Raw genomic sequence first — 24,591 nt, 5'->3', positions numbered from 1 at the left:
ACAGGCCAGCTTCCTGCGCCTATATATGCAACAGAGGTAGACTTAAAAAAAAGTTTATTAGGGAAAGGGGCTGTGGGGTGGTAGGGCTGGATGCTACGTGAGCTGCCCCACCTTGTCCTCCTGCTGCATCTGGGCGATCAGCTGCTGCCGCTCAGCTGCTTGGCGCATGCGCATCATGACGAGGCTTTCGTAGTCCCTCTCGGACACCACTGAGCCCTGGGGGACAGAGGAGGGAGAGGGAGGTCAGGGCCTGGGCAGAGCTAGGCAAGAGTCAAGAAGGACGGTGCCCAGGAGGAGAAGGACCGGGGAGCACCTCCAAGCCCAGTTCATCATGTTCCTTCGGAGCAAGCAGACCCTGGGCCTCCGGACCAGCTTCTCAACCCATCCCAACCAGCTACCACCGCCCCCCGCCCCCTCAGGTCTTCCCCTCTCCAGTCAGCTCTGGTCCAGCTTTCCCAGGGGCTTCACTCCCTTCCTTCCTCTCAGCCCTCTACTCCAGCTCTGCTTCTCACAGGTTTCCAGTGAAGGGAAGTTGTCAGAGGTTAGAAACCCGCTCTGCTCTGCCAGGTGGAGGCGGGAGCACTGCGCCCTCCCAGCTGCCCATCTTCCCTGTGGACCGGCTCCTGCTGAGGTCACAGGAGAGGAAGCCCTGCCCTAGACACAGCCTCAATCAACCTCAGCCTAAAAAAGAGAAACAAGCACGGAGCTGGCTTGCCTCCTAAAAATACACACCAGGGTTCTTGGAGGGCTGGGCCCGTAGCTCTTTCTTGTATGATCTTGCCAGCAGAGCAGGGCATGAAAGACTGCTATATTTTAATCATCACAAGAATAATAAACAACCACCTCCAGGGGCCAAGGCTGGGGGGTGGAGAGGCGGCTCCACAGCGCCACGAGCCGAGCTGCCAGCCCCACGCCCTGATAAGGTCCGCAGTGGGGACTAAATCACTTCCTCCTTCGGGGCAGCTGAAGCCGCGTGGAGTGTGAGGCCCACCTGAGTTGGCACGGAAGCAAGGCCAGGGGCCTCGCGGCAGGCCCAGGTGCGGCGCCCGGCTCTGTGGTATGCCAACCTGCTGCACGCTCGTGGGGTAAGTCAGGAGGCAAGTTTGGTGGTCAGTGACCCAGGGAAGAAGGAAGTGGCTGTGGTTAAGATGCCAGACCCTGGCCAACTGGTTTGTAGTATGGGGGGTTCGGAACAAGGAAGTGTTATTCAGCCCAGATCCCCCTGCTCCTCCCCCAGCCCCACCCCCCTCTCTCTCTCTCCTGGGCTGCAGAAGCTCTGAGCAGAGTTGCCCTCCCAGCCAGGCCCACCAAGCTGAGAAGCTTGGTCAGAGCTCTGCTGACAATCCAGGGCAGTGTCATGTGACCCAGCCCCCTCCACAGAGGAGGGGCCTCCAGTGAGGCCCAGGCAGCCCACAGGAAGGACTGTAGCACAGGGTGGGAGGCAGAGGACCCTGCCCCTCAGCTGCTCTCTCCTGCCCTGAGGCCGTCAGGTAAATGGATGAAGGATGAGGAAATAGAGCAGCTTAGATTGGGTGTCAGGCCAAAGGGAGGGCAATTCTCCCCTCCCCAAGGAAATACTGCTCTGCTGAGAAAACCCCAGTCACCCTGGCATGCCCTGAGCCCAGCCCTGGAAGCAGCCAGCCCTTTATTGGCATGGGGCTGCTCCCTGTGAACACACCCTCTGCCTCCTTCCCCCACACCTGTGGGCTCTGCTAATGAGGGCCTGTCCCTGGGCTGAGTCACCCACACTAGCAACAGGTCTCTTCTTCCTCCACAATCGCTCCCCACGCCTGCACTCAGTTAACCCTTTGCACTCGCTTGCTTTTTTCTCGATTCCTTTATTCTACTAGGGATTTAATTTTTTAAATACCCCAGATTTTACAAAGTGCGGCAGTAGAATAAAAAACTGGAGTTTCTTTTCATACAAACTTATTTATTTGGATTTTTTTATATTCCAAATTATTGATACATTCAAAGAGTATAAAAAGAGCTGCTACCGATGCTAACCATGTCGAGTCACACTCGACATCCGAGTGCAAAAGGTTAACTCACACCTCCCTGGGCACCTCTCCCCCAGACACACTGGGGGCTGGGGAGCGACGCCTGCTGCTACGGCCCAGGGTGGTGGTGGGGAAAGGAGACAGTGTGCTGACATACAAGGCAGGGTTGCCCCAAACAAGTCCCCAGAGGAATCTTTGGCTCCCCAGTGGCCCTGGGGTGTTGGCCATGGCTGCCCCAACTCCAGCATGCGGATGCTGCAATTACCGGAGCACGAAACCGGGCTTCCCACCTGACTGAGTCAGCTGAGAACAACAACACACCTCCACGCCACACCAGCACAACTCGCAGGGCACTCATCAGGGGCCGGGAGCCACGGCAGACAGGCAGGGCCAGGGAGAGGGTGAGCTGGGGCCGTGAGGAGCTAGGGCAGAGACCGCTCCTACCACCGGAGAAGATTCATCCCTCACCCCCTGGCGCTCCTCCACTCCGGCTCCAGTAAGTGCTGCTTCCTCCTCTCGGGGTTTTTCCACTGCCCTATCAGGTAACCGGGCCACTCCTGTCCCTCTGGGAGACTCCCGGAGCCAGCAACTCGAGGCCCTCTCCTAGCCTCTTCCGGGGACTTCGTCTCACCACCCAGTGCTGGCCTGAGGTCTGCGCTGAGCAGAGAGCTGGAGGCCTCTGCTAGGAGCCCACATGGGCTGTCTCCCATCTCCTGTCACTCACTGCTCTAGCAGAGACCAAGTGGTCCCTAGCCCCTGCTGACCTGGACTTCTAAGGAGTGCTGGCCCCCTGCCCCCATGGAGACCTGGCGGAAAGGCTCCTTCCGCAACGCCTCCTTCTTCAAGCGGCTGAGCTTGAGGCGGCCTCGAGGACTCCGGCGACAGGGCAGTGTGCTGAGTCAGGCCAGCATGGCTGGCGGGGACCATGAGGAGTACAGCAACCGAGAGGTCGTCCGGGAGCTTCGAGGGAGGCCGGATGGCCGGCGCCTGCCACTGTGGGGGGACGAGCAGCCCCGGACCACCCTTCTGGCCCCACCCAAGCCCCCTCGCCTCTACCGAGAGAGCTCCAGCTGCCCCAACATCCTGGAGCCCTCATCTGCCTACACTGCTGCCTACTCGGCCACCCTGCCCTCGGCGCTCTCCCTGGCAGACGCCCTCCACGAATACTCCGAGGAGGACCTTGTGGACACGCCCCCCTTCCAGAAGACACCTGCTCCGGACCTTAATGATCCCTTCTTCTCCTTCAAAGTGGACCTGGGGATTTCACTTCTTGAGGAAGTTCTACAGATGCTGAGGGAGCAATTTCCCAGTGAGCCCGGCTTCTGAATGGGGTGAGGGTGTGCAGAGGTGTGAAAACTGGAAAGCCTGGGGACCCAGGAAAGGAAGGTAGAGTTGTGGGTTAAGAAAAAGGTGCGGGTGGGAATCCAGGGCCCTGCCTGCCCTCTGGGTCCTCAACAGTCCTCCAGGTCACCCGGAGTGGAGGGACAGAGGTGTGGAGGCAAGCTGGAAATGTGAAGGGGCACTTGCTGTCAAGAGCCCTGAAGGCAGCAGCGAAGCCGGGGAAGAGGCCACACGGCAACTCCAGGGGCCAGGCAGAGGCCAGCAGAAGGGGTGGGTGGCACAAGGGGCGAGCCAGGGAGTGGAGGACACACAGACTGGACGGACAGATCTACTCTCTGAAGCTACTCTCCACAGCGAGAGGTTACAGGACAGGTCTAGGCAAAAGTGGCCAAATCAGACCTGAGGGGAAAGTGGGAAGACCTGAGGGGAGAGGATGAGACAGGCTTGACTCTGTCCAGTGTAGTAGCCACTAGCTACATGTGGCTGTTTACATTTAAATAATTAAAACTAAGTAAAATTAAATATTTAGTCCCTCAGCTGCACTAGCTGCATTTCAAATGCTCAATCGCCACATGACCAACGGCAACCACACTGGACAGTGGAGGGTGAACTTTATTACCATCCCTGGGGAAAGGCCTACTGGGGAGTGTACAGGACCACAGTGCCCCTAGACCGTGGCCCTGAGGCAGCAGTGGCATGCGGGAGGGGAGCACACGGGCCTGCACAGGAAGGGAGGGGCTGGCAGAGGAGGAAGTGGGAGGCATGGAGACACACACATCATTAGCAGGAGAGGGGGCATGAGAGACTCCAGCTGCCAACACAGCTGCCTGGAGCAGTCCCTGGGGCCTGAGGAAGGTGGATCCAGGGACTGCCAGCTGAAGGCACAGACACAGCGTGAGAAGGGCTGCGTGGGGAATTCCTGGAACGACTGCTGATGGGTTCCCACCCGCACCTTTTTCTTGGGAAATGCAGCAACAACAGTAGCAGATTTCCCTTCATCCTTCCCCCAACGAGAACACAGGAGGACCAAACCAGGGATGGACATGGAACTCATGGCTGTGACCATGAAGAGGCACAGCTAGTCTCCAGAATCCTCCACCAGGGCTGGGAGCTCTGCCTGGACCCTCACCGATGGGGCCTGCCACCCGGGGCCAAGCCCACTGGCTAAGGCCACACGCTGCGCTATTGCCCCACACTGCGGCTTGGCTAGAAGACTTGACACTAGAGCTCAGGTAGGCTGGGCCATGTGGTTCTGAGTTCCAGCGTGAAGAGAGAGGGAAGCTTCAGCACACACTGCTTCCACAATCCGAACCCGTGGCCTCCATCTCCCCTCCTCCTGTGGATGTGCCCAGAGGAGGCTCCTCCCCGATTGCAGGAGGCAGTAAATAAAGTTCTATACAGCAGCCTATGCAATGTCATCTGGGGCGGTGAAATGCTGGGACTTAATGGTGAGGGAAGGAACTCTCTAAAGAAGGGTCTTCAGTTGGACAGTTCCTTTTCCTCCTCTGTCCATGGTCTGGGACACCTCCCAGAGCTTCGGTTCTCACGGCCAGGTGGGGGGCAAGTAGGAAAGCAGGGGTGGCGTGACAGCGCAAAGGCCTTGCTGACCCGAGGGGCATGCTCCCCTCAGAGGGACTATGACATCAGTCTGAGGCTCCCACACAGACCACAGGCCATTCCAGAGAAGGAAGAGCTCTTGGCCTAAAAGCTCTCTGTCCCACCACAGCAAGGGCAGGTGTGTGTGTGTGTGTGTGTGTGTGTGTGTGTGTGTGTGTGCTCCTAAATAGAAGCCTTCATGGAGCTGTGAGGACCAGCAGCTAGTGTGGAGCCTGCTTCCTCATGCGTCGACCAGGCAGCGAGCGCCCAGTGTCGGCAGGGTCGCTGGTGTTATTTCTGAGGAGCAGACAGCTCCTCTCGACGGCAGGTCCTGCCTGGGGCAGCTGCAGACACACCGGGAGAATGAGTTGGGGACGCAAGTGGAAGCAGCTGCCCTCGTCCTCTACCCCTTCCTCGCAGCACCGGGTTGTCTAAGAGCCAAATGCTTCACATCAAAACCAGGCAGCCTGCGGGCCAGGGAAACCCCTCTGGGTGAGGATGGTCTCCAGCAGGAGCCCGGGATGTGGAGGGAAAATAAGGTCTAAGAATCTTGGTAGGGTGGGCCGCTGGCCCCCAGAAAGGAAAAGGGGTCAGCACGAAATCAGTCCCCGGCTCTGGTTGGCGGACCTGCCAATCGCACTCCATCAGGATGAGCTGCATTTGCGAGCAAAGAGCCCTGAGAAGAGCCCAAACAGGAAAAGGTTCCCCAAACCCTGGGCAGGCCCCCTGTGTGAGGCTGGCTCCTTACCTGTGACACTCCTGGGTGGCTGGGGCCGTCCTTGCCCTGGGGCCGTCCCTCCAACCAGGAAATCTTCAGAGGATTATCGACCAGGCCCACTTCATTCTGGACAGCCAGCTCCTGCCAAACACAGCCTCCAGTTGGTCCTATCACTCCGAAAATCAGCTATGGAGTGGCTCTCTCTACCCCCACAGAAAGTACCAGAACCAGCAAACTCATCCTCCAAGCAAAACTGAGCAACCTTCCCATGATGGTGTGCCGAGTGGGTAGTTGGAGAAGGGGGAAAGGCAGGGTGGGGCCCCAACCTGGAGGCGCGCCAGCTCCCGTGGCAGAGTGGAGGGGCGGAGCCAGAGCAGGAAATGCTGTTGGTCCACGCTCTCCTTTATCCCAGAGCATTCTCCCGCCCATCCCTTCCCTCGCTATGCCTGTACTCCTCCCGGGATTCCGGCGTCAGGAGTCAAGCACCTGGGTGGGCGTGGGGTGAGAGGGCTTGGCTCTGAGCTGCCCCAGAGATTTCCTGGGAGTGTGGGTACCTAACCACAGGGTACCCCCAGAATTGAGTCCCTCCCTGGAATGGCAGGGCCAGCAGTGGCTCCCCCAAAGCCTCAGGCAGCACTCACCGCAGCCTTGATGGTCGCAAACTCCACCACAGCGGTGCCCGCCTTCTTACTGGAAAGCACGAGGTTGAGCACCTCTCCATACTGTGGGGACAAGGAAGGCCGTCAAGTCTGGCTGCCCGGAGGCCCCCGGGGCGTGTTCAGCTGGGGACAGCTTCTTGTCCCCAGGTTCCCAGAGGGGAGATCAGAGATAGGAAGGAAAGGATTTTCCCAGGAATACAGGAGAGAAAGGAGAGTTGGACAAAGGGCTGGGACTTGGACTGGCAGAGTGGCAAAGCTGCCTCAATGACTGAAGATGGTGAAGGAGGCAAGGCTTTTGTGCCAGATGCCCACCTCCTCTCTCCCACACACTCAGCCCAGCCTCTGCTTCTAAGGAAGACGGGCAGGGAAGGTGAGACAGGCTGGAGGGGAGAGGAGGGCCGTGACCTGGAAGAAGCTAAGCTGTCCTAAGGTCCATGACAAAGAGGCAGGGAGGGCGGTGAGGGAGGTTGAGGCATGGAGATCCTGGGGTTTGGACTGAGATGATGGGAAAGAGGGAAGTCAGCAGGGCAGACCTTTTGAAAAAGCCGCAGGAGGACATCTCTGGAGTAGCCGCCTTTTGACCCGTCCTCTCTGCACTTCCATTTTAGCTGGAAAGACAGCAGCGGGCATCACCAGTGAATACCAGCCTTCGCCTGAACAACACCAGACCCCACACCTGAGCTTTACAGTCTGAACAGACATCCTCCACTAGCAATCTAGGGAGAACCCTCCAAAATGTGTCCCCTTGAAGACGGACAAGCAGGGTGGCCTGCTCACTGCAGCCATTCCCCAGCCCTGTGGGATGCTCTCTTCGAGGGCCTCTGGGGAGTGCTGCCTGCAACAGTCAGGGCTAAGAGCAGCCTTCCATGGCGAGCTCTGAGGGGCTGTCCTCCCCGGGCAGTGGGAAGGTGGAAGGCTGTGGAGAGTGGTGCTGGCTCCCTGAGATCCAGTGTCCCCACCAGAAGCCCCTGAGCCACAGAAAGTATCTGTTCTTGCTGAGAGGAGGCAGTGTGAGGTGACCCAGGGATCCCCACAGGGCTCACCTTTAGCTTGGGAGTTCCTTTGCCTTCAGGATTTTCTGCCTTCCCTAGAAAATTTGGGGAAATTAGAAAGTAGAGTATGAGGGAGAGAGAAGTTCTCCCAAAGGAGATGCAACCCAGGCCCAGAAGGACCTAGAAAAGGTCACTCTGACCAAGGGCAACAGCTGCCCCTGCTCAGGAAGCCCTGAAGCTACTACCCCAGGGGGGTCTGCCGGCCGCCTGCTGAAGGGCACGGTGAGCACTCTGCCAGCGCAGGGCTGTGAACACCTCCGGGGGCAGGACGCAGAGGTACAGACCACACAGTTCTACTAAAACTAGAGCTTTTCTCCCGGTTACCTGCTCCAAAATAGAGCCAGCCCTACTTGGGACTAAGGTATATGAGGCTAGGAGACCGAGGGCAGAGGGAGAAGCAAACAGGCCCAGAGAACTGGTAGGAAGAAGGACAGGTGGCGTGTGTCCACGTGGGGTGCCCCTGGGATTGCAGCAGGTAGACGTCTCCAGAGAGCTGCCTCAGAGCGGGAGGCGGGTGAGGGTGATGGACTCTCACCTCTCAACCTCTGCTCCCGTTCCTGGCGTATCTGCTCCTGCATCAGCCTCTGCTGTTTTTCCAGCTGCCGGGAACCCTCTTCTCGCAGGCGTTCGATCTGCAGAGCAGGGGGTTGGGAGGTGACAATTCTGTGCAGATCCCATTCCAGGTTGGCTCCCGCTGTAAAGGCCCCTGGGAGGTTCCACCTATAAGCTAGGGCTCAGCAACCTGCAGGTGGGACAGATGGCCCAGATCCCACAGAAGAAGGTGGGGAGGGCATGACCTCCCAGCCACCACACCCAGCTAGGTCCGCCTCCCCCCAACTCTTGCAGATGGCCTCAGGCCCTCATGCCCAGTCACTCACCTCCTGCTCTAGTGTCCTGGTGCTCCGTCTCTCCTCCTCCTCCTCCTCGCCCTGGGCCTGGGCCTGGGCCTGCCGCTCCCGGGCCTCCAGGTCTAGACACAAGGGCTGAATGACCCAATGGCTGGTCTAAGCAGTTTCTACACGGCCTCAGCTCCCCCAGCTCTGGCTGCTTCCCCAGCCTCACACAGGATGAAACCGTACAGTGACTCTGCCCCCACCCTCCATGCCCATGTGCTCCCAAGTTTATTTCCATCGAGAAAAAGTCACAGCACAGAAGTACAGGCTTCAGATGAATGGCCAGGGTCTGGAAGAGTTAAATCAGCTCATACTGACCGAGCTGGCTGTCTGATCAGTGAACAGGGCGTGGGTAGGTGCTTATGTTAGCCAGCCAGGGCCATGTGTCAGGGATGCCAGTGGGAGGAGCTGCGGGCCCGTTCCTGCGGTTTGGCACCACAGCCTGACTGTGATCTTGCCTTGGCTTTGATGCATTTCCCACCAAAGAGCTCAGATTGTCACTGTCTCCTTCACTTCCCCAACTCACGTTTACCAAGCCTCACTGCGACCTGGCTACCGCAGCTCCCACAGGGACGGCAGTTCTGTGTGAGGACCTCCCCCAGGTCACAGAGCCCTTCCCACCCTCCAGGGGAAAAGTGCCTGTGGCCCTGCTTTAGGCGAACTGCTGTGACAAACTCTTCTCTCGGGCTCGGGACTCAGTGCTTTCTTTTCTGTGCACTTTACTTACCTTCAATCTCCAGAATTTTTGTTTGTTTTTGATAAAGAGTTGGATGTACTGGGCTGGCATATGTACATATTAAATATACGGGTATCAAATAGGCAAGAAGATGGAGGGAAAATCGAGTGCAGAATGTCTGGACCAATCTTACTGGGGTGATGAAATTGATTTACAGTCATAATTACACCATTTGGTAAATTTACTAAAAATCATTGAATTGTACACTTGAAATGGGTGGATATTATAATATGAAAAATATACCTCAATAAAGCCGTTTAAAAAAATGCCTGGACCTCTTTGGATCCTTCTGAGGGGACTTCGCAGAGTGAAAGCTCTGTGCAGAAATGAGGCTGGGACGAGTAAAAAGGCCCCGGATGGCATGGTGAACAAGAACGGATCTACGTGGACTGCGGGTTTAAAGCACAGCTCCAGCCAGTTCTCATCTTTGTGGTGCCTTAGCTTCTTTGTCTACAAAAAATGGGTTTAGTAATACCCACCTCCTTTGAGCACTGTGACAATTAAGAGACAGTAAGACATTTGCCACAGTGCCTGGCTAATAGTGAGTCTAGTCACTGCTGTTATTCTGGGTGTCCTTTAGGATCCACCCGAGGACAGGGTTCTTCCCAGAGCGGGGCCAAGAGGCTCTGAGTTGCTGGAACTGAATGAGCTCCAGGAAGGAAGGTGAGGTTGCTGCATGAAAACGGCCCAGGGAAACTGCAGGCCACCCAGCACCACCATCTCACCTACCAAGCTTCACTTTCTTCCTTCTCTCATCTAGTTTCTGGGTCCTCTCTGCTGCCTGCTTCTTGGCTTTCCTGACCTTGTCATACGCGGCCTGGCAGGAGAAAGGAACGCCGAGGAGCAGTCAGCGGGGGAACAAGCAGTGGGCTCAGCCACCTTCCTGCCCGCCCCTCCCGCTGAGCCCTGGGAGGGCCGCTAGGCTGGGACAGCTGGGACTGTGCTCATGGCATAGTACAGAGGACCGAGGCTGAGTACCACGGTGGTCTCTAACCAGGAAGACAATTCAGACAGAGGAGGATGTCTTACCCTGGCTGCAGCGTCAGTCAGTACCTCCAAGGCCTGGGAAAGCTGGTGGAAGAGTTCAGCTAAACACAAAGATCAAAAAACAGAGAGGAGAAAAATTAAATTAGACTTGTGCTCCCTCAGAAAAGCACCTCAAAGAAGCCACAGGCTGGCAGAAAGCTGACATCAGATGACAGACCAGCAAGGAAGGGTGAGTACATCAGCAATGGACCTGACACCCCAACACGAGAAGCGGGCTGTGTGCACCAGCACTCCACAGCACTCCCCCGGGAGCACAGGTGGGAACCACATGCCCAGGTGGCCTTGCCTTCTTCTTCCCACACCCAGGAGAGTCTCACCTGCTCTGGGATTATCCGGATTTTTGTCTGGATGGCAGGAGAGGGCCTTCTGCCTATATGCCTTCTTCACCTGGAAGAGTCAGAAAACATGATCATTCACACTTTCTCACCCACAGCAAACAGGAAAACCTTGCTAAAGCGATAAGGGAAAGCCCTATAAGAGAGGCTGCTGGCTCCCACACTGAGACAGTAACTCACAGCCACCGAGGAGATTTGCAGTGGAGGAGGCAAAGGCTGTGAGGGAGCCCAGGACCTCCTGGAGCAGAGGGGCTGGGCTTACTTCCTGCCCAGCCCCCAACTCATCACTCGGGATGCCAAGGGGGATGCCAAGGGCTCGGGGCAGGGGCAGGTTCTCTGCAGCCACCTGGAAACAGGCACTCTCACACACCTTGATGGGCATGGGAACTGGGGCAACCTTTCTGGAGGGAAATTTTGCCATCAAAATTTAAAATACACTTTCCCTTTGACCCACTCCTAGGAATTTGGACTTGTAGAAGTATGCTAACAAAAACATACAAGGATGCCCACTGCACCACTATTTTTATTAGCCCCCAACTGGAACCAACCAAAATCTCCATCAACAAAGAGCCATTTAAAAAGATAGATGGGAACCTATATGTGCTGACTAGAAAGATCTTCAAGCCCTCATCCCAAGGGGGCGGGGCGGGGGGCGGGAGAGCCCTGGCCAGGTAGCTCAGTCAGTTGGAGCGTTGTCCTGTAACCAAAAGGTTGTGGGGTTGATTCCAGTCAGGGCACATACTGAGGTTGTGAGTTCAATCCCTGGTGCAAGTCAGGTGCACATGGGAGAGAGCCGATTGATGCTTCTCTCTCATATCGATGTTTCTCCCTCTCTCTCTCCCTTCCTCTCTTTCTGAAAATCAATGAGAATATGGTCTTTGATAAGGATTAACAAGAAAAAAAAAGATTCTGTAACTATATGTGGTAACAAATGTTAACTAGACTTACTGTGGCGATCATTTTATGATACTATATACAAATATCGAATCATTGTGCTGTATACCTCAAATACAATGTTATATGTCAATTATACCTCAATTTTAAAAAAGAAAGGTCTTCAAGATAAGGTGTGTGAAAAAAAAAGGCTTAGAACCGTTATATAATATGATCACTTTGAGGTTTAAAATAAACAATCAAACAAATGAAATAAAAACAGTTAGAGATACTCTGGCATGTGCATAGCCTCTGTTTTCTTTATTTTCCTCAAAGCAATCATAAGAACCATAAGAGCTGTTTCCTTTGGAGAGAAGCTAAAGATGGAGGGGAAGGAACATTTACATCTCATTCTATGCCATTCTGTAGTTCAAATTTCAAACCTTAAACAAGTCTTATTTTACTATCATTTTTCATTGTCAACAGAGGTTATCTTGGTGGGGAGATTATGGCCCATTTTTAGTTTTTATTGTCGCATATCTCTGATTTGAAAAAAAGAAAAGTAGTATTTTTTCTATTAGTAAAAGTAAACAGCTACCAAGGTTCTCTTTCATCTGTTACCCACTCATTTGTTTTAAGGGAAGGCAGAGCCCTCACTTCTGCCTACACACCTTACCTGCTGCTCAAACCTCCTGGGAGGAGGAGCCCCTGGACCTAGAACTTCCACATCTCAGAGGGAACCAATAAATACTTCTACCCAAAGTGTGCTAAATGAGGACCTTCAGAGGCAAGTTGCCAGAGGCCCTAGGGGAGGAGGGCCTGTGGACAGGTGCCTAATTCCACTCCTACTTCTACTGCTAAGAAAAGCCGGCAGCTGCCTAGACCTCTGGGCTGTGCTGCCCCCTGGTGGGCCACTGCCAGCACCACACCTTCACCTGCTAGGGTAACCTGGCCCATCTGGCTCTCCTGGCTGAGCAGGAGGCAGAAGGAACCACTCAGGCTCCCTGCCCTTCCACCTTCCCAACTGCACCCTATGCTCACCTGGCCCACCGGTTCACCTCCCCACCCCAACAGAGGTCTTCACCATTAAACAACAACAACAAAACCTAGTTCTGTTTTCACTACAAAAAAAAAAAAGAGGGGGTAATTCTAAGGGAATGGGCCTTAGCCAGGTAGCTCAGTTGGTTAAAGTGCCATTCCTATATGCAAAGGTTTTGGGTTCAATCCCCAGTTAGGGCACATAAAAGAATCAAACAATGAATGCATAAATAAGTGGAACAACAAATCAATATTTCTCTTTCTCTCTCTCTCCCTTCCTGCCCCCCCAACTAAAAAAAAAAAAAATGGGCCCCGGCAGTGTGACTCAGTTGGCACGCGCGCGCGCACACATACACACACACACACACTCACACACACACACACACACACACACACACTCACACGAAGATAAGGAAATGGGAGGTGCTAGTTTTATATATAGTCTTACATTTGAAATGTCATCTTCATTCTTTAGCCCCTTATCTACCCCGCCCCCCACAATTTTTAAAGATTTTTAAAAGTGATTTTGAGAGAGAGAGAAAAACATCAATGAGAGAGTGAAACATCGATCGGCTGCCTCCTGCACACCCCCTACTAGGTATTGAGCCCACAACCTGAGCATGTGCCCTGACCAGGAATCAAAGCAGCAACCTTTCGGTGCCTGGTATGACACCCAACTCATCCCACCCTCTCTCTGAGATAGGTGAGAGGAGGAGGCAGGGAGAAGGTGTCTATCACCTTACCTTGCAACACTGCCCTCAGAATGAACTTCCTTAGAACCAGGATTAGCCGGCGTGCCCTACTGATGTTGGGGGATTTTTGTGGAAGACGGTTTATTTTGTGTCATGGGCTCTTTTAAAGTGTTTTAGGTTCTTTTTTTTTTTTTTTTTTTTAACTCTGAGAGGAACAGTAGAAAGGAGAGGGACAATAAGGCCCAGTAAGAAAGCAAGATAAAAGAGCCATGAGGTGGGCTGGGTGGCATAAAGCAAGCATTATTATTTTAAAAAATATATATTTTATTGATTTCAGAGAGGAAGGGAGAAGGAGAGAGAGAGAGAGAGAGAGAGAGAGAGAGAGAGAGAGAGAAACATCAATGATGAGAGAGAGTCATTGATTAGCTGCCTCCTCCATGCCCTCCACCGGGGATGGAGCCTGCAACCCGAGCATGTGCCCTGATGGGAAATCGAACCATGACCTCCTGGTTCATAGGTCAGCGCTCAACCACAAAGCCACACTGGTGGGTTACTAAGAACTCTTTTTAAATGTAGATTGTTTGCCTTAGTCAGTTTTGCTCAGTGGTTAGAGTGTCAGCTCTTGGATCAAAGGGCTGAGGGTTTGATTCCCGGTCAAGGGCACGTACCTCGGTTGCAGGCTCCCCAACAGGAGGCAACCAATCAATGTATCTGTGTCTCTTGAGTCAATGTTTCTCTCTCTCTCTCTCTCTCTCCCCTCATCCTCCCTCCCTCCCATCTGTCTCTTCTTCCTCCCTTTCACTCTCTAGAAATCAATGGAAAAAATATCCTCAGTAACAGAGCACCCAAACCTTCGCCAGGGTGGAGCCAGAGAAAGGTGGAGCTCATCCTCAACAGATGAAAATATAAAAATATCCCTGAAACAGAGGGTTACAGTTGATATTTACTTTCTACAATGAGCTCGTATTATGTTTCACATCAAGAAAATAATTATTTATAAGAGCAAACAATTAAATTCTTCAATCAAAAGACAGAATGGCTGAATGGATTTAAAAGAATAAGACCCATCTATATGCTGCCTACAAGAGACTCACTTCAGGTGTAACGACATACAGACCTAACGTGAAGGATGGCAAAAGATATTCCATGCAAATGGAAACCGAAAGAAAGCTGGGGTAGCTATACTAATATCAGACAAAACAGACTTTAAGATGAAGACTATAATAAGAGACAAAAAAAAGATAAAAATATAAAAGATACAATAAAAGAGTTCAATCCAACAAGAGGATATAACATTTGTAAATATTTATGCACCCAACATAGCAGTACCTAAATATATAAAGCCACTATTAACAGACCTAAAGGAAGAAACAGGCAACAATGCAATAACAGTAGGAGACTTCAATACCCCATTTTCATAAAATGGTTAGATCATCCATCCAGACAGAAAAATCAGTAAGGAAACATTGGCCTTAAACAACACATTAGATCAGATGGACTTAACAGACATATATGGAACATTTTACCCAAAACAACAGAGTATATGTTCTTCTTAAGCACAGGACAGATCATATGTTAGGCCACAAAAGAATCATTAATAAATTTAAGAAAACTGAAATCATATCAACCATCTTTTCCAATCACAATGGTATGAAACTAGATATCAATTACAAGAAGAAAACGAAAATTCACAAATATGTGAAGATTAAACAAAATGATACTGAACATGGGTCAAAGCAGAAATTGAGAGAGAAGAAAAAAAATTAAAATAGACACACAACATACCAAAACTTATGGGATGCAGCAAAAGCAGTTATAAGAAGGAAGTTCATAGCAATAAATTCCTACATTAAGAAACAAGAGAATGGGGGAGAAACCAAGACGGTGGCATAGGTAAACACCTAAACTGCTGCATTGCACAACAATTTCAAAACTACAACTTAAAGACAAAACGGACATCATCCAGAACCACAGGAAGGCTGGCTGAGTGGAAATTCTACAACTAGAAGGAAAGAGAAAAGTACACTGAGACTCAGAAGAGCTGCAGAAGGCAGAGGTACGGAGGCGCGCGCGTGCGCTGACAGGGCTGGCAAATGAGTACGCGGCTGGCTTTCTCAATCGGGAGGGAGACAAAAGCTCCCAACTGCTCTGAACTCCAGTTCCGGGTGAGAATCTGGGGACCCAGACTCATATGATGGTCAGTGCCGTGTCTTAGCTACCGGTCAGAGGAAAGGACAGACACTTAGCCTTTTATATATATAGATAGTATTGGAAGTTCTAGCCAGAGCAATTAGGCAACAACAAAAATGAAAATAAAAGAAAGAAAAGACATCCAAATCAGGAAGAAAGAAGTAAATTTGTCACTATTTGCAGATGACATATATAGAAAACTCTAATGACTCCACCAAAACACTATCAGAACTATTAACCCTTTGCACTTGCTTGCTTTTTTCTCGATTCCTTTATTCTACTCGGGATTTAATTTTTTAAATACCCCAGATTTTACAAAGCGCGGCAGTAGAATAAAAAACTGGAGTTTCTTTTCATACAAACTTATTTATTTGGATTTTTTTATATTTCAAATTATTGATACATTCAAAGAGTAATTTTAATCTCTATAATTTTTCATGGTGTGATATTTTTTGAAACATTCACCCACATGAAGACCTGGTTTACATTCACATGTTTCGCAAATATAAATCGTCTCTCTTCTTCCTCCTTTGATTTTTCTGTTAGAACAAACAACACAATCTTTGTGTTTTTTGTTAGGGTGAGGTGTGATTATATGGAGCTTTCCATCTAAACGTTGTTTGTTCTAAGTTAGTGGATAATAATCTACCCCTGGAAGTTAGTGTACTGGTCTAACCTTTTTCACGTGACTGATGTGTCTTAGAAACAAATAGCCTTTGAAGATGCCATTGGTGAAGCTTAGTTGGTGGCATCAGTTGAGACGGCATTTACGTTTTACTTGTCCTTTCATGCTAATGAAAACAAGAAAAGATACTGGAAAAATAGACAAAAATCCCCCTTCCCCCCGCAGTGAAACTACGTGTCGAGTGTGGCTCGACATACGAGCTGCTACCGATGCTAACCGTGTGAGGCACACTCGACATCCGAGTGCAAAAGGTGAAATGAACTCAGTAAACTTGAAGGTACAAAATCACTATAAAAAAATCAGTTGTGCCCTAGCCAATTTGGCTCAGTGAATAGAGCGTCAGCTGGTGGACTGAAAGGTCCTGGGTTTGATTCCGGTCATGGGCACATGCCTGGGTTGTGGACTCAATCCCCAGCAAGGGGTGTGCAGGAGGCAGCTGCTCAATGATTCTCTCTCATCATTGATGTTTCTCTCTCTCTCCCTCTCCCTTCCTCTCTGAAATCAATAAAAAAATATATATTAAAAAAATTAGTTAGTTCTATCCACTACACTAATAAAAGAGAAATATGCAAATTGACCGTACCTCCGTGACACCCACGAGCCAATCAGTAGTACGCAAATTAACCCAACAAAGATGGCGGGTTAATTTGCATACGCAGGCGCAAAGTGGTGGGGCGGGACGCTTGCTCTGAGGGGGAGGGCGGGGGGGCGGAGGGAGCTACAGTGGCAGTGCCCCGGCTGGAGCGGAGAAGACTGAAGGCTCTGGCTGGAGTGAACACTGAAGGTGGCGGAAGGCGGCAGCCAGAGCAAAGGCCTGGGTCCCGGGTGCCAGAGGAAAACTAGTGCCGGCAGCCAGGGGAAGGAAGGCCTATTGCACAAATCTTTGTGCAACGGGCCTCTAGTATACGTATAATAAAAGCCTAATATGCAAATCGACCGAAAGGAGGAATGACTGGTCGCTATGATGTGCACTGACCACCAGGGATCAGACGCTCAACACAGGAGCTGTCCCCAGCCTGCAGGCCCCAGGCCAGCCAAGGCGGGTGTCAGTGGGGGCCCCCCGATCGCCCCATTGGTCCCCACAGATCGGCCCTGACAGCTGGCCAGGCCTAGGGACCTTATCTGTGCACGAATTTCGAGCACCGGGCCTCTAGTACACTAATAATAAACAATCAGAAAGAGAAATTAAGAAAACAATCCCATTATAATTATATCAACAATAAAATACTCAAGAATAAATTTAACCAAGGAGGTGAAGGAACTGCACTGAAAACGATAAGACACTGATGAAAGAAATTGAATAAAACACAAATAAATGAAAAGATATTCCATTCTCATGGATTGGAAGAATCAATATTATTAAGATGTCCATCTACCAAAAGCAATTTACAGATTCAATGCAACCCCTGTCAAAATGTTAATGGCATTTTTCACAGAAGTTCAACAAGCAATCCTAAAATTTGTATGAAACCACAAACAACACCAAACAGCCAAAGCAATCTTGAGAAAGAACAAAGCTGGAGGCATACACTTCAAACTTTATTACAAAGCTATATTAATCAAAACAGTATGGTTTACAGGCACATAGATTAATGGAACAGAATAGAGAATCCAGAAATAAACCCACAAATTCATGGTCTATTAATTTACAACAAAGGAACCAAGAATATAGGGTATTCCCAAAAATGTATACACACACTTTGAATAATTATAAAGACAGTGTTTATTAAAATACATTTCATTTTCAACATTGAGCTATCAGATGTTAAAGTGTGTATACATATTTTTGGGACACCCTGTACACTTAGGGAAATAGTATCTTTGATACCGTTGGGAAAACTGGACAACCATATGCAAAAGAATGAACTCTTACACCAAACACAAAAATGAACTAAAAATGGGTTAAACACTTGAACGTAAGACCAGAAACCATAAATTCCTAGAAGAAAACAGGTGGTAAGCTCCTTGACATCAGTCTTGTAATAATTTTTTTGGATTTGACACCAAAAGCAAAGGACAAAAGCAAAAATAAACAAGTGGGACTATATCAAACTAAAAAGCTTCTGCACAACAAAGGAAACCATCAACAAAATGAAATCAGCCTACAGAATGAGAGAAAATACTTGTAAATCAAAATATATAAAGGTTAATATTCAAAATATACAATTCAACAGCAAAAAAAAAAAAAAACAAAAACAAAAACCCAAACAACCTGATTAAAAAATGAGCAGAGAATCTGAAGAGACATTTTTCCAAAGAAGACATATAAACGGCCAACTGTTACATGAGAAGGTGCTCGGCATCACTAAACAACAGGGAAATTACAATCAAAACCACAATGTGAGATCACCTCACACCTGTTAGAATGGCGGTTGTCAAAAAGACAAAAAATAGCCCTGACCGGTTTGGCTCAGTGGATAGAGCGCCTGTGGACTGAAGGGTCCCAGGTTCGATTCCAGTCAAGGGCATGTACCTTGGTTGCAGGCACATCCCCAGTAGGGGGTGTGCAGGAGGCAGCTGATCAATGTTTCTAATTCTCTAACCCTCTCCCTTCCTCTCTGTAAAAAAATCAATAAAAAATATTTTTTAAAAAAGACAAAAAATAATAACAAGTGTTAGCAAGGATATGGAAAAAGGGAATCCTGTATACTGTTGGTGGGAATGTAAATTGTGCATTCACTGTGGAAAACAGTATGGAGGTTCCTCAAAAACTTAGAAGTAGAACTACCATGTGATTTAGCAATTCCATTTCTGGGTATATCTGGGGAAAAAAAAGTTGAAAATACTAAATCAAAAAGATATATACACCCCTATGTTCACTGCAGCATTATTTATAATAGCCAAGACACAGAAGTAACCTAAGTGTCCATTGATGGATGAATGGATAAAGAAAATGTGGTATATACATACAATGGAATATTATTCAGCCATAAAAAAGATTAAAATCTTGCCATATGTGACAACATAGATGGAGCTTGAGGCCATTATGCTAAGTGAAATAAGTCAGAAAAGGTCAAATACATATGATCTCACATATATGTGGAATTAAAAAACAAAACAAAATAAAAAACAACCCAAACTCATAGAAACACAGAACAGACTGGTGGTCGCCAGGGGTGGTGGGTCAGGGGTGGGCAAAATAGGTGAAGGGGATCAAAAGGTAGAAAATTTCAGTTATAAAATAAATAAATCCAAAAAATAAAATAAAATAAATAAATCCTAGGGATGTGATGTATAGCACAGTGACTAGAGTTAAAAATACTATACTGCAGCCTATCCGGTTTGGCTCAGTGGCTAGAGCTTTGACCTGCGGGCTGAAGGGTCCTGGGTTCATTCTGGTCAAGGGCATGTACCTCGGTTGCAGGCTCCCAGCCCTGGGGTGGGGCGGGGGATGCAGGAGGCAACCAACTGATGTGTCTAACATCAGTGCTTGTCTCTCCCTTCCACTCTCTCTTAAAATCAATGGAAAAAATATCCTAAAGTGAGGATTTAAAAAAAAAATACTATACTGTATATTTGAAAGTTTCTAAGAAAATAGATTTTAAAAGTTCTCATCCCAAGGGAAAAAAAATTAACTATTGGTGATGAATGTTAACTAGACTTATTACGATGATCGTTTTGCAGTATATACATATGTCAAATCATGTTGTGCACCTGAAACCAATATAATAGTATATATCAATTATGTCTCAATAAAAAAACATAGGCATGTTTAGCTTCTTTCTACTGTTCCAAGCTAGGAGGCAACAAGGAAGGAAGGAAAGAAGGAAAGAAGGAAGGGAGGGAGGGAGGGAGGGAGGGAAAAGAAAAAGGAAGAAAGGAAGAAAGAGGGAAGGAGGGAGGGAGCAAGGGAGGGAAGGAGGGAAAGGAAGGAAGTTCTGAGCCTAACAGATGGGTTTTCAAATTTTGAGTCTTCCACATACAACTAGCATGATCTAGGGCAAATTACTGAATCTCACTCATCCTTAGGTTCTTCAACTACAAAGTGAGGAAAGTATCCCCTCCCATAGGGACTGTTGTGAGGATTATATAATTCATGTAAAGTACCTGACAAAATAGGCACTCAATATAAGTTCCAAAACTCTTGCTTATCCATTCCTGGGAGGGAGGTAACTGTAACACCAGCCCAGTATGATGCCAACCTGACAGTAACTCCAAGGATGGATGTCGGTCCACAGTGGGCCAGGTCAGCCCAATTTGAATTCTTGAGGTGGACAGGGCTGTTTTCAAGTCTGCTGGAGGGCAGTTCTAAAATTCAATCCTTGGTTAGCCCCCAGGGGCTCTGAAATACTCTCATTCAAAGGGTGGAGGTGTCCTGAGATTTTCCAGAGACTGTGAACCAAAACCCAGCTGGTCTAAGTATACTGGTCAAGTGTGTTTGTCCTGATTAACTAGTTATTGCTATCTTTATCTGCTAAGCCTGCTCTGGGCGGGGCTCATTCCTGGGTTTTAGCCTGGAAGGTCAGTTTTGACTTAGAACCAGTTTGGCCTAGAGTTTGGTGTTTTGTGTTACAAACTGGATTCCCAGCTTTGCCCAGCCCTCCTGAAGTGACTGTTGCCTGAAGAATTTTTCATCATGTAAACACAAAATAGGCACTCAATATAAGTTCCAAAACAGGCCCCCGAGTCAATATTGTTTATTATGAAACTAGAGGAGTTATGGAATACTAGGGACCCAGTGCACAAATTTGTGCACCTTGAAAGGAACTGTGGGCTGCAAGGCCTCGGTGGGCATAGGGGCAGGTCTCGGCCCATCCTCCGCGCCCCCGCCCGGCCCCTCTCGCCATGGCCCTGGGTCCCCCGTCTGCTGGCAGCCCCACTCCTGCGTGCTGACGGCGCCAGCCCTGCTCTCACCCGATGACGGCACGGAGTGATTGGGGCCGGCGCCAGCAGTGGGTGCAAGCAGGCCGGCGCTGTCAGCGGGTGCAAGAGGCGGCTGCTGCCCCAATGGCCCCTCAGGAGCAGGGGGAGGTGGAGAAGCCCTCAAGGGGCAATCGGGGCTGGCAGCTGCTCGAACCTGCTGACAGCGCCAAGCGATCAGGACCAGCACCGGGCACCGGCAGCGGGTGCGAGCTGCAGCTCCGGTGCCAGCAGTGAGTGTGAATGCCGGGCAGGACCGTGGTACATGGGAGCATAGAATTTTCAGTAATCACCAGAGGCTCCCCCGATGACAGCGACCGGCACCCTGCCTTGGTCTGGCACCCCCGCTCATCTGCTCCACTATCCTGCTGCGGCCGACGCCCACCATATTCCACACTCTGCCGCCTGCTGCTGACACCCACCATGTTCTGTGCATGCCCCCTGGTGGTCAGTGCATGTCACAGCGACTGTTGTTCGGTTGTTCCGCCGTTCGGTCTATTTGCATATTAGGGTTTTATATATATAGATGAAATTTATGGAATTGGCGTGAAAAGACAGTTGGAGACCCTGAGGTTTCAGGAAAAGCCTTTATTCAAAGCAGCGCTGCTGGTTCAGGGGACTCTAAGATCCAGATCCTGAACCCCTTAGACAATGATATTTTCTCTTTATATATTTCTGAATTTCTTTGTTTCCTACCAAGCTTCTGTAGTGGACTCTCACAGCCCCCCTCGAGTCAGTTAGAATGGTTAACTTAGATTGTATCTAATGTCCATCCTGGATGGTGCCAGTGACCTCCCTCTAGTTAATCTGTTACATACTTGGTTTATGGCCCCTTGTAAATTGGAATTATGTAGGTAAATAGCTCTTGCAAGACCAGATAATTAAGGAAGGGGCAGTGACTTCAGGAATGTGCATTAGGGGCATTGATTAACTTAGGTACAGAGTCCGGCTGCTAGTCTCCTAGATTCTTTCACAAATGGAGTTAATTACCGGCTAGCAAGAGGGTGCAGTAGAAAGCAGGTTACTAGAACAAATTCAGATTGCTAGCCCCAAAAATGTCTTATGCTCCCCATCAGAGGCCCGGTGCATGAAATTTGTGCACAAAATTTGTGCACTCGGGGGAGTCCCTCAGCCCAGCTTGTGCCCTCTCGCAGCCTGGGAGCCCTCGGGGGATATCTGACTGACGGCTTAAGCCTGCTCCCCAAGTGGGCCTAAGCTGTCAGTCAGACATCCTTAGCACTGTTGTGGAGGCAGGAGAGGCTCTGGCCACCGCCACCAGCTCGGGGCTTCTGGCTGAGCAGCACTCCCCCAGTGGGAGCGCACTGACCACCAGGAGACAGCTCCTGTGTTGAGCGTCTGCCCCATGGTGGTCAGTGAGCATCATAGAGACCAGCCGTTCAGTCAATTTGCATATTAGCTCTTTATTATAATAAACTAGAGGCCCGGTGCACGAAATTCGTGCACAGGAGGGGGGGGTCCTTCTCAGCTCAGCCTGCACGCTTTCCAATCCAGGACCCCTTGGGGGATGTCTGACTGCTGGTTTAGGCCCGATCACAGGGATCGGGCCTGAACCAGCAGTTGGATATCCCTCTTACAATCCTGGACCACTGGCTCCTAATTGCTCACCTGCCTGCCTGCCTGGTCACCCCTTACTGCCCCCACCACCCCCGCTGGCCTGGTCGGCCCCAACTGCCCCCCTCTGCCGGCCTGGTCACCCCTAACTGCCCCTGTCTGCCGGCCTGGTTGCCCCCAACTGCCCCCCCACTGGCCTAGTAGCCCCTCACTGCCCCCCCCCTGCCAGCCTAATTGCCCCCAAGTGCCCCCCCTGCCGGCCTGGTTGCCCCCAACTGCACCCCCCCACCGGCCTGGTCACCCCTAACTGCCCCCCTGCTTGCCTGGTTGCCCCCACTGTCCCCCCTGCTGGCCTGGTCACCCCCACTCCCCCCCCCCCCCCCGCTGGCCTGGTTGCCCCTCACGGCCCCCCCGCCAGCCTGGTCGCCCCACGCAGCCTGCCTGTTCAGTCATTTGGTCATCCCTCACTAACCTTCCCTGCCGGCCTGGTCACCCCATGAAGCCTGCTTGTTCAGTTGTTTGGTGGTCCCTCACTAACCCCCCTGCCGGCCTGGTCATAGGCAGTCAGCTTGTGAGGGTGTGAGGGTCAATTTGCATATTACCTCTTTATTATATAGTATAAGCCTACCTTATGAGCAACTCAAGAAACTAGATTCAGGGCAAAAGGATGCAACAATATTTTTCTGAACTCTGATAAAGCTGGGAAGGAAAAGGAACTTTCAGAAGAACAAAGAAATCGAGGGACCTGGTGTGGAATGATGTGGGGTAAACATAGAACTGCCTATTCCAGGCTTCGAGGTTTAGCGGCTCCTCTATGAAACTGGGTTTTGCAGGTGCTGGGATCCCTTAGGCAGGGCTGAAGTAGCCACAGGAAGTTGCCAAAGGCTACCACTTTGTCTTAACACATGCAGTTTCCTTCTTTGCCTCTAGGTTTCCCCTAAGTCCTCTGGTCTCCTTAACACTTGGAAACATTCATTTGCATTTCCTGAGGCCTCAAAGTGAGGAGCTAGGTGACAGTTGAGAGACTTCCCACCCAATGCCTCCTGACCAGACCAAGGTTTTTCAGAGGACGAAGCTGTCTCCAAGGCCCAGTCCCAGATCGACAAAGATCTCAGATGAACATAAGCTCTGTGAGGACTTTAAAATCCAGTTTGCAGAAGTGTGTGTGGCCTTTCTCCTGATGTCTTTCTAAAATGTTACTGCCTACCCCTCCCCATCTCCATCCTAGGACATACTTGAGTTTAATCTGTCTTTCATGTCTCAGGATCATCATCCAGAACATAAACTACTGAACAGTAACAGCACATTCAGATGCTACTGAGGGCAGAGTCAGGCTTTTCCTATGCTTGGGTGGTGATGATCTTAAATTCGACTCTTTTGATAGTTTTTCCATCTCTTCCCTAATCAGCCTCTACTAGACTATGCCAGATGCCAGCACTTCCCTTGAATCTGCAGTTTTTTTCTGGTATGGTCTGGAAAAACATATAACTTGGTCATAACTGTACCTCATTTGAGAGCATACAGGTATAAGAAATTATGTGGGTTCCCCTTATAAAGGGAATGCACTTTAGGGGGCAGGGCCCAGAACAGTGCACTGAACACCACCTGGCACTCAATGGGCACACAATAAGTACCTATTGAACGAAAGGGGCAAACATTCATATGTTCTCAACCAAAACACAATTAGAAAGCCTCAACCATGTCAATTAGTTCAGGCCCACTGAGGAGTAGAAGGAAGTGGGTGCTGCCCCGACTCTAGGAGACCTTACCACTTTTTCACAATTTCCCCTTCTACCTAACACCTCCTCTTGAGAAATCACGTCTGGAAAAGGGAAGAAATCACTACAGCAGACTGCCAAGAGAACCACTGTGAGAACTAAAATGTCATCTCCCCAGAGCCCACATTATAGAGGAGAAGAATGAGTCATGAATTAATAGCCACCCAGCCCTTCCTGGAGTCTTCATAACTGGTTCCACCACTTGCAGCAACCTGAGCCCAAAGCAGGAGAGGGGACGGGGCGCTGGGTCTCCGGCCATCTCCAATGGGCTCTGCACCAGGCACAGAGCTGGGGCCTCTGACAATCCACCTGCCTATAGTTTCACCTCTTTAGGGGAATGAACTCCAGATTTACCCAAAAAAGCAAGGCACTGAGGGGTCCAATAAACATAAAATAGCCATAACTAACTTAGAAGAAAGGAGCCCTACAAAGAGGAGATCACTGTTTTTTTAAAAAGGCTACAGCCCTTTCTTATAATAAAACTTGGAGCCACGTAAGTAAGTGGTACAAGTAATTGGGCCCAGTT

General features: G+C 50.1%; 2 protein-coding genes across 3 annotated transcripts in view; one reads left to right on the top strand and one right to left on the bottom strand.

Moving 5' to 3' along the window:
• Nucleotides 1-37: 37 nt before the first annotated feature.
• DNAJC17 (DnaJ heat shock protein family (Hsp40) member C17) overlaps nt 38-24,591 on the bottom strand; it is a 36,470-nt gene continuing 11,916 nt past the window's right edge. Inside the window, exons 2-11 of one of the 2 annotated variants that reach the window (XM_008143011.3) lie at nt 10,360-10,429; nt 10,025-10,083; nt 9,725-9,812; nt 8,245-8,336; nt 7,902-7,998; nt 7,358-7,401; nt 6,848-6,922; nt 6,297-6,377; nt 5,686-5,796; nt 38-216 (exon numbers count right to left, since the gene is read on the bottom strand). In XM_008143011.3, coding sequence (XP_008141233.2) covers nt 94-216; nt 5,686-5,796; nt 6,297-6,377; nt 6,848-6,922; nt 7,358-7,401; nt 7,902-7,998; nt 8,245-8,336; nt 9,725-9,812; nt 10,025-10,083; nt 10,360-10,429 — 840 coding nt within the window. In that variant the 3' untranslated portion in view covers nt 38-93. Of the gene's footprint in view, nt 217-5,685; nt 5,797-6,296; nt 6,378-6,847; nt 6,923-7,357; nt 7,402-7,901; nt 7,999-8,244; nt 8,350-9,724; nt 9,813-10,024; nt 10,084-10,359; nt 10,430-24,591 lie in introns of both variants that reach the window. The other variant, XM_054716344.1, reaches the window with a different exon arrangement.
• C5H15orf62 (chromosome 5 C15orf62 homolog) lies at nt 2,799-4,736 on the top strand. The gene has a single exon (XM_028147494.2). The coding sequence runs from the start codon at nt 2,799-2,801 to the stop codon at nt 3,324-3,326; it is 528 nt and encodes a 175-aa protein (XP_028003295.2). The 3' UTR covers nt 3,327-4,736.

Source organism: Eptesicus fuscus, chromosome 5 (genome assembly GCF_027574615.1).
Source record: "Eptesicus fuscus isolate TK198812 chromosome 5, DD_ASM_mEF_20220401, whole genome shotgun sequence".
Classification (NCBI taxonomy): Eukaryota; Metazoa; Chordata; class Mammalia; order Chiroptera; family Vespertilionidae; genus Eptesicus; species Eptesicus fuscus.
This window is presented reverse-complemented; position numbering and strand designations above follow the sequence as displayed.